Genomic DNA, 10,974 nt, shown 5'->3' with positions numbered 1-10,974 from the left:
GACTGGGAATCGAACTGTGAACGCCTGGTTCATAGGTCAATGATCAACCACTGAGCCACACCGGCCAACCTAACAGTGTAATATTAAAGCTAGCAAAGTGAGCAGTTAGGTCTCCATCTATTGATCTGAAGATATTCTCATCATGTATTGTTAACTATGGAAAGTAACCTCCAACAAAATAAAATGTATAGTGTGACCTCATTTTTGTGGAAGAAATGACATAAACCACATGAAACAATCCCATTAACAGAAAGATGTGGAGAAGCAGAAACAGTAAATATTGACATTGGTTGTCTGTCTTGGGATGGGGGTGTGGATAGAAAACAAAAGGGAGAAAAGGAATACATTAGCCGCTCTCTAGCTGAATTGGGCATCACAAGTTTATTACAGGAAATACTCTAACTCATCCTTGACCTCTGGAGTGTCCTGCAAGAAGAGCTTTCTCTGGCCCACATTGGGAATCCCAGTGCCCCTTTGGCACACAGACCTGGTAGGTGAATAGAAAATGAGTACAGTTGTCCAGGGGCACCAGACACTGCAAGAAAGAAAAGGGATGGCACCCAGGACCCCTTCGGAAAATGCTGTGTAGTAGTACAACCAGGCAGGGGGGTGTGGGTGGGGGAAATGAGAGCCTAGAAAGAAAACTGTGGTGGAATCTCCCTTCACCTCTCCATCTCTTCCCCCACCCAGGCTCAGCTCCTCATCTTCCTCTAAGCCCCATTCTCAGCACTTTGCTGAGAGTGGCAGGCACCTTTCCCCCAACCTCTTGGCTAATCCCAGGTTCTGGTTTGTCTGGGGTGGGGCCCAATCCTGTAGTGAGCTGGCACACACAGTCCTGCTTTATTAAGCCCTGGACTTGTCCTGCAGGCAGCAGGACGAAGCCTGGCCACGGAATCTTTGGTACCAGTAACAGAACCTCTGCCACCCAGGAGAGCCCACCTGCTGCCATGGGCCGCTACCGCATCCACGTGGCCACCGGGGCCTGGCTCTTCTCTGGGTCTTTCAACCGCGTGCAGCTGTGGCTGGTCGGGGAGCGCGGGGAGGCAGAGCTGGAGCTGCAGCTGCGGCCAGCGCGGGGCCAGGTGGGCACGGGAAGTGGGGACTCAGAACCTGGTGGGGCTGGGCTTGCCTCATAAGGCGGGCAGGACACAGGAAGCTTGGAGCCAGTGAGGGAGCATCCATGCTGGCTGGGACTTCCAGTGAGAAGGGATAACTGCGCCTGAATAGGTGAGAGGGTCAGAGCCAGGGCACAGGAGGGGCTCAATCCCTTTCTCCCCCCCCCCACCCCCCACTCAGCCTCAACTCCTTTCCCAAATGACCCCAGGCCAGTGTCAATAGGGGATCTGTGTTCAAAGGGGAGGGTCCTCTGAGAGCGCAGGCATGGGCGCAGTGCAAGCTCATTTAGTGCATGGGTGTAGGTGACGATGCTCGGTGTTCAAGACACCACAGGCCGTGCCTGCGTCCTTCATCCTCCTGGTGCAATGGTGCGCCTGAGACCCACAGCGCAGGTGTTGGGAGGAGGTAATGCTGTCCCTGGAGGCCTTGGCACTGGACTCCACAAAAGACCCCGCACCCTCAGTTACGCGTCCTCTCCCGGGTCCCCGCTACCAAGTCTCACCGGGTTCTGTCCCCACAGGTGGAGGAGTTCGAACAGGACGTTCCCCAGGACTTGGGGCCACTGCAGTTTGTGAAGTTGCGCAAACACCACTCCCTGGTGGACGACGCCTGGTTCTGCGACCGCATCACCGTGCAGGGCCCAGGAGCCATAGAGGAGGCCGCCTTCCCCTGCTACCGCTGGGTGCAGGGCGAGGGCGTGCTGACCCTGCCCGAGGGCACAGGTGAGGGGCCGCCTCAGGGAAGTGGGTGTAGGGCTTAGGGAGCAGTGGGGAGGGGGACATAGGGGATATCACTGAGGAAGGTCCCGAGGGTTTAAAAAGCGCATGCTCAGCAGGTTAAAGGTGGACAAGACAAGGGGAATGTTATACAGAGAATGAAAGAGCTGGAATTGGGACTGGACAAGGAAATAATGGATGTGTAGATCCCACCTCCTCAAAAGGTGAGCACAGGGAATGGGAGGTGCAGCCATGCTGGAAACATAAGAGACAAAGAAAAGGGGAAAGGAGACCTCCAAGTGACGGAACATGGTAGGGCAGGGACAGGTAAGGCTAGCACATGTGACCCCTGAGAGGAGGCAGGGAAGGGAAGCAACAAACAATATGACATGAAGAGCGGGTTTGGGTGTGAAAATATGGAAGACAACTCTGAGGGCAGGGAGCACACTGACCGGGTGAGGGTGAATGAGGACAGCAAACAGAATCTGTTACCTTAGGAAATAAGTACAAGAGACAGTTGAGGGAAACGACGGGTAAGACTGGAAGCCTGAACTAAATGTCTTTGAGGCACAAGTAAGTATAAGCACAGATGAGGGCAGGGTTAAGCCAGGTTACCAACTATAAACTATGTGAAGTTGAGGACAGGTGAGATGAAGCCAGGTAAATGTAGCAACATGGATCCATTACTTGGTTTGGCGCACATAGAATATCTTATCCCAGGGGAACAGGTGACAGTGGAAGTAGGTTGAGGGAGGTCAGAGGATGTACTAGTAAGTGTGCCTAACTTGAAATATGTCATTTTTGAAGAACAGATTAAGGTGTGGATAGGGAAGGTCTGAAACAGGGGAAATTAACAAAGGAATGTTTGATAATATAGGATAGATGTTGACATTTCAGCTGATTAAGAATGAAATTCATAGATAATGAAGAAGATAGATAGATAGATAGATAGATAGATAGATAGATAGATAGGAGTTAAGTGTTACATTAGGGTGTCAAAAATTGGATTTTCCTTTCAGGACAAATATGAGATTGGAGATTGGTGAAATGAAGAAAGGGGAGTGGGTGAAGATGGATGACTAGTAAATTAAGTAGGGAGACAGAGCCAGAAAAAAATGGCAAAAGAGTATGATACCATGCAACTAAGAAATAGGAGATTGGAAGAAGCAAGGGCATAGCATGAAACTGAAGAAAGCATTGAGGAGAATTGCCTTAATGTCTCCCTAGCCCGCCTGGCAGGAAACAATACCTGGGATGTGTTCCAGAAGCATCGAGAACAGGAACTGGAGGAAAGACAGCAAATCTACTGGTGACCACCCTACTAAAGCCTCCCAATTGTAACCCCTTCCCTGACAACTTCCTCCATCACTGATTTCTACCCCCTCCATTAACCTTTGTCCCCATCTGCTAGCTGGGCCACCTGGAAGGAAGGGTTACCCCTGACAATAGCTGCAGGCAGTAAGGATGATCTACCTGTAAATATGAGATTCCACGAGAAGAAGAAGCTGGACTATGAATGGACAGTGATTGCAGGGTGAGGAAATAGTCAGAGTAAAGTGGGGCTGGTGGATCCAGAAACAGGAAGGATTTGGTAAATTGATGATTTCATCCTTAATGTCTGTTCTAGGATTATGGAGATTGCCCTCAAATATGTTTATGCCCTCCCGAGATCCTGGAACAGCCTAGAAGATTTTGATGAATTATTCTGGGGACAAAAGACTACCCTGGCTGGTCAGTGGTTTCCCCAGGTCTCCATAACACCTTGATGGCCCTGATACTGAGCTGTCACACTCCATAGTCCCCAAAATTGCTTGCCAAAAAAGAACTTATACATGGGGATCTGACAGATGTCTCAGGTATGAAAATATGTGGACTGGGTATGGAGGAGCCATGTTACTAAATCCCTGGGTTAGAGTCTGGGGAAGAGGGAAATTGGGTTGTGAATATCCTCCTCCTTACCTCTACACCAACCCCACAGAGAAGGTTCAAAAGTGCTGGCAGGATGATGAGCTTTTTGGCTACCAGTTCCTCAATGGGGCCAACCCCATGCTATTGAGACACTCCACCTCTCTGCCCTCCCGACTGGTAATGCCCTCAGGGATGGAGGACCTTCAGGCCCAGTTGGAGAAAGAACTCCAGGTACAGCCTCTAGCCCAGTGGTTCTCAACCTGTGTGTCATGACCCCTTTGGGGGTCGAACGACCCTTTCACAAGGGTCGCCTAAATACATCCTGCATGATGAGTTTTTTGGCTACCAGTTCCTCAATGGGGCCAACCCAATGCTATTGAGACGCTCCACCTCTCTGCCCTCCCGGCTGGTAGTACCCTCAGGGATGAAGGACCTTCAGGCCCAGTTGGAGAAAGAACTCCAGGTACAACCTCCAGCCCTTTATTGTCTTCTTGTCTGTGTGGGGAATTGAAGTGGTGAAGGGGAGGGACCAAAGGTGAGTCAGGGAAGGGAGGCTGTGATGAGCCACTGTCCTTGGATACAGAGTCCTCTGCTAGAAATCCTATAGGAGATAAAGTACTAGTATGTAGGGGAAAGCATCAAGGCTTGATACAGCCAATAAAGCAGACCATTAGGAGATATTAGGGAAAGGAACTTGGGCAACTTAACAAGGGAAGAGTTTGGCATACCTGTGGTACAGAATCAACAGGCATACAGTACCTAGTTCTGAAACTACCTCTGACATAGACAAGCCACATGTCTCTAGGGAAGATTCCTTTCATGGGGTCTTAGCCCTCCCTGTAAAATGAGAGAACTTGAACTTGATGCTCTAGTGCTTCCTTCACTTCTCCACTGGGACTCTGGTAGTGATGTAAGATAATGGCAAGAAAAGAGAGTGAAAGTCTTTATGTTTCTTCTCATTTGCCTTGACCCTGTGGAGGAATGCTTTCAACTAACCATGGGCATGGTCCTCTGTTCCTCAGAACGGTTCCCTGTTTGAGGCTGACTTCATCCTACTGGATGGAATTCCAGCCAATGTGATCCAAGGAGAGCAGCAGTACCTGGCTGCCCCCCTTGTCATGCTGAAGATGGAACCCAGTGGGAAGCTGCTACCCATGGTCATCCAAGTAGGTGATATGGGTTTCCTCCTCCTAACACTACTCTGTCTTCATCCCCAACTTCTGCCAAGGGACAAAGACAGCTGGTTCTTGTTGCCTACCCCTGCTTCAGTCAGTGAGACCTGTCCTCATCTCCCGTCTCTCATTTCAACCTTGCAACTTGCTCAATACCCAAAATTGCCTTTCTAAGACTCATAAGGGTCTCTGTTGGTACTCACCCTAAGGCTACTCAATCTCTTTCTGACCTTTGCATCTGTGAAATATTCCTTCTTTCTTAGATGTCTTTTATCCCTTGTTTTTATTATGTTTTCATTTTTATTATTCTCCTCAATCAATTGATGAGAACTGTCAGGTATCTCACATGTCCAGCTTCTCCTTCCTATTCTACCATCCTAACTTACACCCTCATCAGGTTTCTCTCAGTCATACTGGACACCTCTTTCCAATTCCTCTGGCTTTGAAACTGGCCAGTAAGGCACACACACTTCCCCACAGCTACTGTAAGGACGAGTGGAAGGGTCCTCATTCCTCCTACTAAATTATAACCCTCTGGGAGATAACAATCTTAGTCACCAGTGTTTCCCCAGAATACTAAGCATGGTGTCTAACCTGTGATAAGGTTAATGAATGCTTAATTTATCTTCATTGCAGATCGAGCCTCCCAATCCCAGCAACCCTACCCCATCACTGTTCCTGCCCTCAGACCCTCCACTTGCCTGGCTCCTGGCAAAGACCTGGGTCCGAAGTTCAGATTTCCATCTACACGAGCTCCACTATCACATTCTGAAGACTCACCTACTGGCTGAGGTCTTCGCTGTGGCCACCATGAGGTGCCTCCCAGGACTGCATCCTGTCTTCAAGGTACATCCTCTACCCTCCATGTCCCATCTCTCTCACACCCCAGAGAAAGGAAACACAAATCAATTCTCCCAGATTTAAAAAGCCTAAGCCATCTGGTTGGGAACATGTTAACAATGTTTCTTCTAATTGAGCAAGTGTCCATTTTATTATAACAAAAATTCTTTATAGGAATGTGTAACTAGAGAAGAAGAGATGGATGCTCCAGGACCTTGAACTTGTGGCTTTGTTTCTAATATTTAAATTTTTATTTTGCAATTATCATAGATTTTCATGCAGCTTTAAAAATAATACAGAGAGAAGCCATGCCATCTATTGTACTAAGTCAAGTTACTTAGTATATATTCAGCATTTATTGTAAGGCAGCTCTGACATTCTCCAGCATAGTCCATTGAAGAGTAGGAATATAATTTTATTTTTTTTAAAAAACACAGTATCTAGGAATAGACTTTGAAATAAAGAGAGAAAGCAATAAACACTATATTTTTATGGAGAATGTTCCACTACAACTTGGGAATAATTAAGCAGAAGACCAAATGAATAAAAGAGCAGCCCAATACATTATTTATCCTGCCCAATGAGAGGTGCATGACATGGTAGTTAGATCAATAGAAAGGAAAATGCAAAGACTTTGTGATGAGTGGAAATAGTTGCAGCATGTCTGGGTGCAAGATTGGAGAGAAAGCTCAGAGGTCTGAGCTGCTGCAATAACTAGGAGCCCACCTGGTAGATAGAGTTGTACTGATCTAGAAATATTGTGATTGTATAAAAGAGTGAGCCTAGGATCTATTGCTAGCCAGAAGACAGCAAATATAGCCTTGTGCTTGCTTAAAACTGTTTTTAAAATCTTGATGACACTTCACATGTAGTAACAGGAGGAAAAATGATACAGGCTTATGAATTGTCAGAAACAATACAATCAAGAAAATCCAGTTTGAGCCCTAACCGGTTTGGCTCAGTGGATAGAGCGTCGGCCTGGGGACTGAAGGGTCCCAGGTTCGATTCTGGTCAAGGGCATGTACCTTGGTTGTGGGCACATCCCCAGTAGGGGGCGTGCAGGAGGCAGCTGATCGATGTTTCTAACTCTCTATCTCTCTCCCTTCCTCTGTGTAAAAAAATCAATAAAATATATTTTTTTAAAAAATCCAGTTTGAGGTGAAAGATGAGATGTTCAGTTTTAGGTACATGGAGTTTGAAGTGGTAGCAAGATATGTGAGTACATACTAGGTAGAATATCTGAATTGTGCTTCCTCCAGGAGACCCCACCTTTATCCCCAAACTTGTCCATTGGAAGTGATGACCCCTTAGGGTTCTAGAGTAACATAGACATGGTATATACTAACAGAATTCCTTTATCTTGGATTTGATTGACTTTATATTGCCTTTGCAGCACCATCTTCTGTGTATCTTAGTGGTTGAACCCACTTTTACTCTTCTAAATCCCCTTTTCACAGCCCCCTCTACACGTGTCTCCTCTCACCATAACAACTTCTTCCCATGGCAGGCCACCCAGGAGGGCTAAGCCTGCCCATTTCATCTATTTACCTGTGCCAGCTCTGCATTCAGGCTGCTGGGATCTGAATCCTGAATCCTGGCCTCAGTTCTTACCAGATGTATTCTCAGTGTTCTAATCTCTAAATGGGGGCAATAGGAGCTCCATCATGGAGTTAATGAGGAATAACAGAACAGCAGCATGACACAGGCTAAATGCTACAAAAAATAGTAGTTCTTGCTATTGCGATTAGTTATTTGTTTTCTGGTCTACTCTTGATGTAGACCTTGGGCTTTGTGTGAAACTCAGCATCTTTTTTAATCTTTCTGAAGTTTCAGACCAATGTGAGTTGCCTTGATATGTTAATACCAATGATATCAGTTGGGTCCTTTCTTCTCTGTAGCATCACTAACTCACATAGATAATAATAATGTATGAATCGTCTCCTGGATGAAAACAAAATTGTGGAGTCATGGCCCGGCGGATGATGAGGATGATGCACATGAGGATCAGATGGCTTTTTTATAATGGCCAAGGGAAAGCAGGAGAAATCAACAGTGCCTAAGTGGTGGTAGGAGGAGGTTTGACAACAGCCCCTTGGCTGATAAAGAAGGTAGATCAATATGGTTCCTTTAATTCTGACTGAAAGTACCCTACCCACGCAATTCCTAATCCCGAAATTTTAAAAATTCGAGTAAAATCACTAGAGGTTGGAGGAACAGCTTTGAAAATTAATAGAAAGGCAAGTTTAAACTGTAAGGATGTGTATGATAGAAAAAAATATTTAAAAAAATCAAAAGTTAAAGGACTGATTCTCAAAGAACATCTATAGTCAAGGTGGAAATAATAAAGGTAATGATAACAGCTACTATTCAAGGACATCTATGTGCTAGGCAATGTGCTGAACACTCTCATACATTATATACATAAGCATCACCACAGCACCCGTAATGAGACCATATTGTCATCCCCTGTAAAGAGATGGGCGCTTAGAGGGTTTATTATCTTGTCCAAGTATGAAAGTTAGTGGTGAAGTGTAAATTAAAATCCCAGTCAGTTAGACTCCAAAGCTCAACTCACAGGGCAATAGGAAAACATGAGACTAAGAGATCAGAGAAGAATGAGACCAGCCTGCAAAGGCACCAGCAGGTAGGAAAGCATCAAGAGGACAGAAAGCCACCATGCTGACTGCCACTCCCTAATAAAGAAGGACCCAAGCATGTTGTACATAAACCACCCCCTCCAACCTTCTCCATCCAGCTCCTAATCCCACACACCCGCTACACCATGGAAATCAACACCCGGGCACGAACTCAACTCATCTCAGATGGAGGTTTATTTGATAAGGTAAGGAGGCAATGGAGTGGACACCTAATCATCCAAATCTGCATGACCTTCTGTCACTTTCAAGCTTCCAGTCCCCCTTGTATGAATGTCCTGACCCTTAAACCCAGGAGCCTTGTCCCTTTATGCCAATGTCATTGAATCTCAAAAGCCCACATCTGACCACTTTATATACTATGCTATGTTCTCCAGCTCTGTTTCTCCCCTCAAGACCTCTCATGTCTATTGGCACAGGCAGGAAGCACAGGTGGAGGGGGACATGTGCAATTGATCCGCCGGGCCATGACTCAGCTGACCTACCGCTCCCTCTGTCCTCCGGATGATCTGGCTGATCGGGGCCTGCTGGGAATCCCAAGTGCCCTCTATGCCCATGATGCTTTACGGCTCTGGGAGATCATTGCTCGGTGGGTGAGAGTTGGAGCTGAGTAAAAAGGGGGCATTAGGAATAGTGAAAATGGGGCTTGGCCTGAGGTCAGCATGGGACAAAAGGAACATGAAATAAGAAGGTCCAGACAGGAGGTTCAGACAGGAGAAGCAGGGGACTCAATCCTGAGAATGATTAGAAAGAATAAGAAGAAAATGGGTGGGGTCTGAAAATGGGGAGACTGAAATAGCCAGTGTAAGTAGGCAGAATTGTGTGGGTGGGTAAAACTAAGGAATTTGGTAGAATCAGGGATTTTGTTACAAAGAGTGACTATCAACCATGTATTTGGAATTCTTAAATGAATGATCCACATTTTCTTCCTTTCTAAACTAGTGTGTAGAAAGAACTAGGGAATGTCTCAAAGGCAAGTCTTGCAAGATCTGTCCCCAGACACAGTGAGAGTCAGATGGATAGATGCCACAGAAAAGGAGTAGAAGTCTGAGGCTACAGCCTTCTACTCTCAAGGAGCTCAGCTCCCTTCTCCTCTGGGCAGGTACGTGGAGGGGATCATCCACCTCTTCTACCACGAGGATGACGTCGTGAGAGGGGACCGTGAACTGCAGGCCTGGTGTCGGGAGATCACTGAGGTGGGGCTGTGCCAGGCCCAGGACCGAGGTGAGATCCCTCCCCAGAGAAGAGAACTCCTTGGACACTCTCCTGAGAACCCCTTCTCAGTCTTGCCCATCTGGGGACAATTATAACCCCTCATCATGCCCATCTCTCCACACATGAAACATCTGAATCTGATTCCCATCTCCTAAGACTCAGGACAATTCTAGAATCCTAAGGATTGTCCTCCACAGAGACCCTCCTGCTTTTTCATAGATGCCCCTCACCTGCCAAGGGGACTAATAAGGCCAGAACTATAGCCAGTAAGGAATCTGCCCAGGCCCTGCCAGGCTCTCTCCTAATAACTGTCTATTTCCTTACTTAAGGATAGAAATGGGGAGATTATCCCCACAAAAGCACATGACAGACAGCCCATCCTAGCTCCCCCCCCCTTTTCCTCCTTCCTTCTACTGTCCAGCACACAGAGAGGATCCAGACATCACGCACACCTGCCACGGTGCAAGGTCATTTCTAGATGGAGTCTCAATAATGTATATATTTTTACTTAAACCCAAAGTCAGTGTCATGATCTTTGGAACTCAAGTTTCTTAGATAAAAGTGCCCTCCTCACTGGTGAACTACCTTCAGGTCCCCTACCCCGTTTTTTTAAAATCTATAACAAAGAAATAACCTTTCTTGAGCACTTCCCAGATTCATAGTCCTCTCTCTAGTACACGTAGGCCAACCGGGGTTGTTTTGAATCATCCTTTAGCTCCTTCCCGTTTCACACTTCACACCAATACCTTGAATCCTTTCCATTCCTTCCATGCAATAACTGTAGCGAATAGCTAAGAACTGGTAATGCAAACATCAGTAAACCACACACCTACCACGGAGTGGAGTCTTACCTCAAAGTATCTGGGGCTGTACCATCCCCATTCATGCAATGGCACTTCGTCAGCCCTTCACGACCAAAATTTCTGTAGTAAGTCTCAGTTCTGTCTCTCAAGCTCAGTGTTTCTTAGTCTCTGGATCTATTTTTGTTCATCAGTTTATGTTGTTCATTATATCCCACATATAAGTGAGATCATGTGATAGTTATCTTTTTCCAACTGGCTTATTTCACTTAGCATAATGCTCTCCAGGTCCATCCACGCTGTTGCAAATGGTAAATGTTCCTTCTTTTTTATTGCAGCAGTAGGGGCCCGGTGCATGAAATTCGTGCACTTGGGGGGGGGGCGGGTCCCTCAGCCTGCGCCCCCTCGCAGTCCAAGAGCCCTTGAGGGATGTCCAACTGCCACAGAAGCAAAAGAGGCTCCCACCACTACCGCTGCACTCACCAGCCATGAGCCCAGCTTCTGGCTGAGCTGCGCTCACACTGACCACCAGGGGGCAGCTCCTGCATTGAGC

General features: G+C 46.8%; 1 protein-coding gene across 1 annotated transcript in view; it reads left to right on the top strand.

Annotated features, from left to right (window-relative positions):
- The first annotated feature begins 947 nt into the window (after positions 1-947).
- The window catches only part of LOC102249269 (arachidonate 12-lipoxygenase, 12S-type), a 17,553-nt gene continuing 7,526 nt past the window's right edge, over positions 948-10,974 (top strand). Inside the window, exons 1-11 of the mRNA XM_005877965.1 lie at positions 948-1,082; positions 1,637-1,838; positions 3,060-3,141; positions 3,244-3,366; positions 3,460-3,563; positions 3,811-3,971; positions 4,763-4,906; positions 5,549-5,758; positions 8,508-8,594; positions 8,826-8,995; positions 9,509-9,630. Coding sequence (XP_005878027.1) covers positions 948-1,082; positions 1,637-1,838; positions 3,060-3,141; positions 3,244-3,366; positions 3,460-3,563; positions 3,811-3,971; positions 4,763-4,906; positions 5,549-5,758; positions 8,508-8,594; positions 8,826-8,995; positions 9,509-9,630 — 1,540 coding nt within the window. The remainder of the gene's footprint in view (positions 1,083-1,636; positions 1,839-3,059; positions 3,142-3,243; positions 3,367-3,459; positions 3,564-3,810; positions 3,972-4,762; positions 4,907-5,548; positions 5,759-8,507; positions 8,595-8,825; positions 8,996-9,508; positions 9,631-10,974) is intronic.

This window comes from Myotis brandtii, unplaced genomic scaffold (genome assembly GCF_000412655.1).
Source record: "Myotis brandtii unplaced genomic scaffold, ASM41265v1 scaffold5360, whole genome shotgun sequence".
Classification (NCBI taxonomy): domain Eukaryota; kingdom Metazoa; phylum Chordata; class Mammalia; order Chiroptera; family Vespertilionidae; genus Myotis; species Myotis brandtii.
The sequence above is the reverse complement of the archived record's forward strand: the minus strand, read 5'-3'. Positions and strand labels throughout refer to the sequence as shown.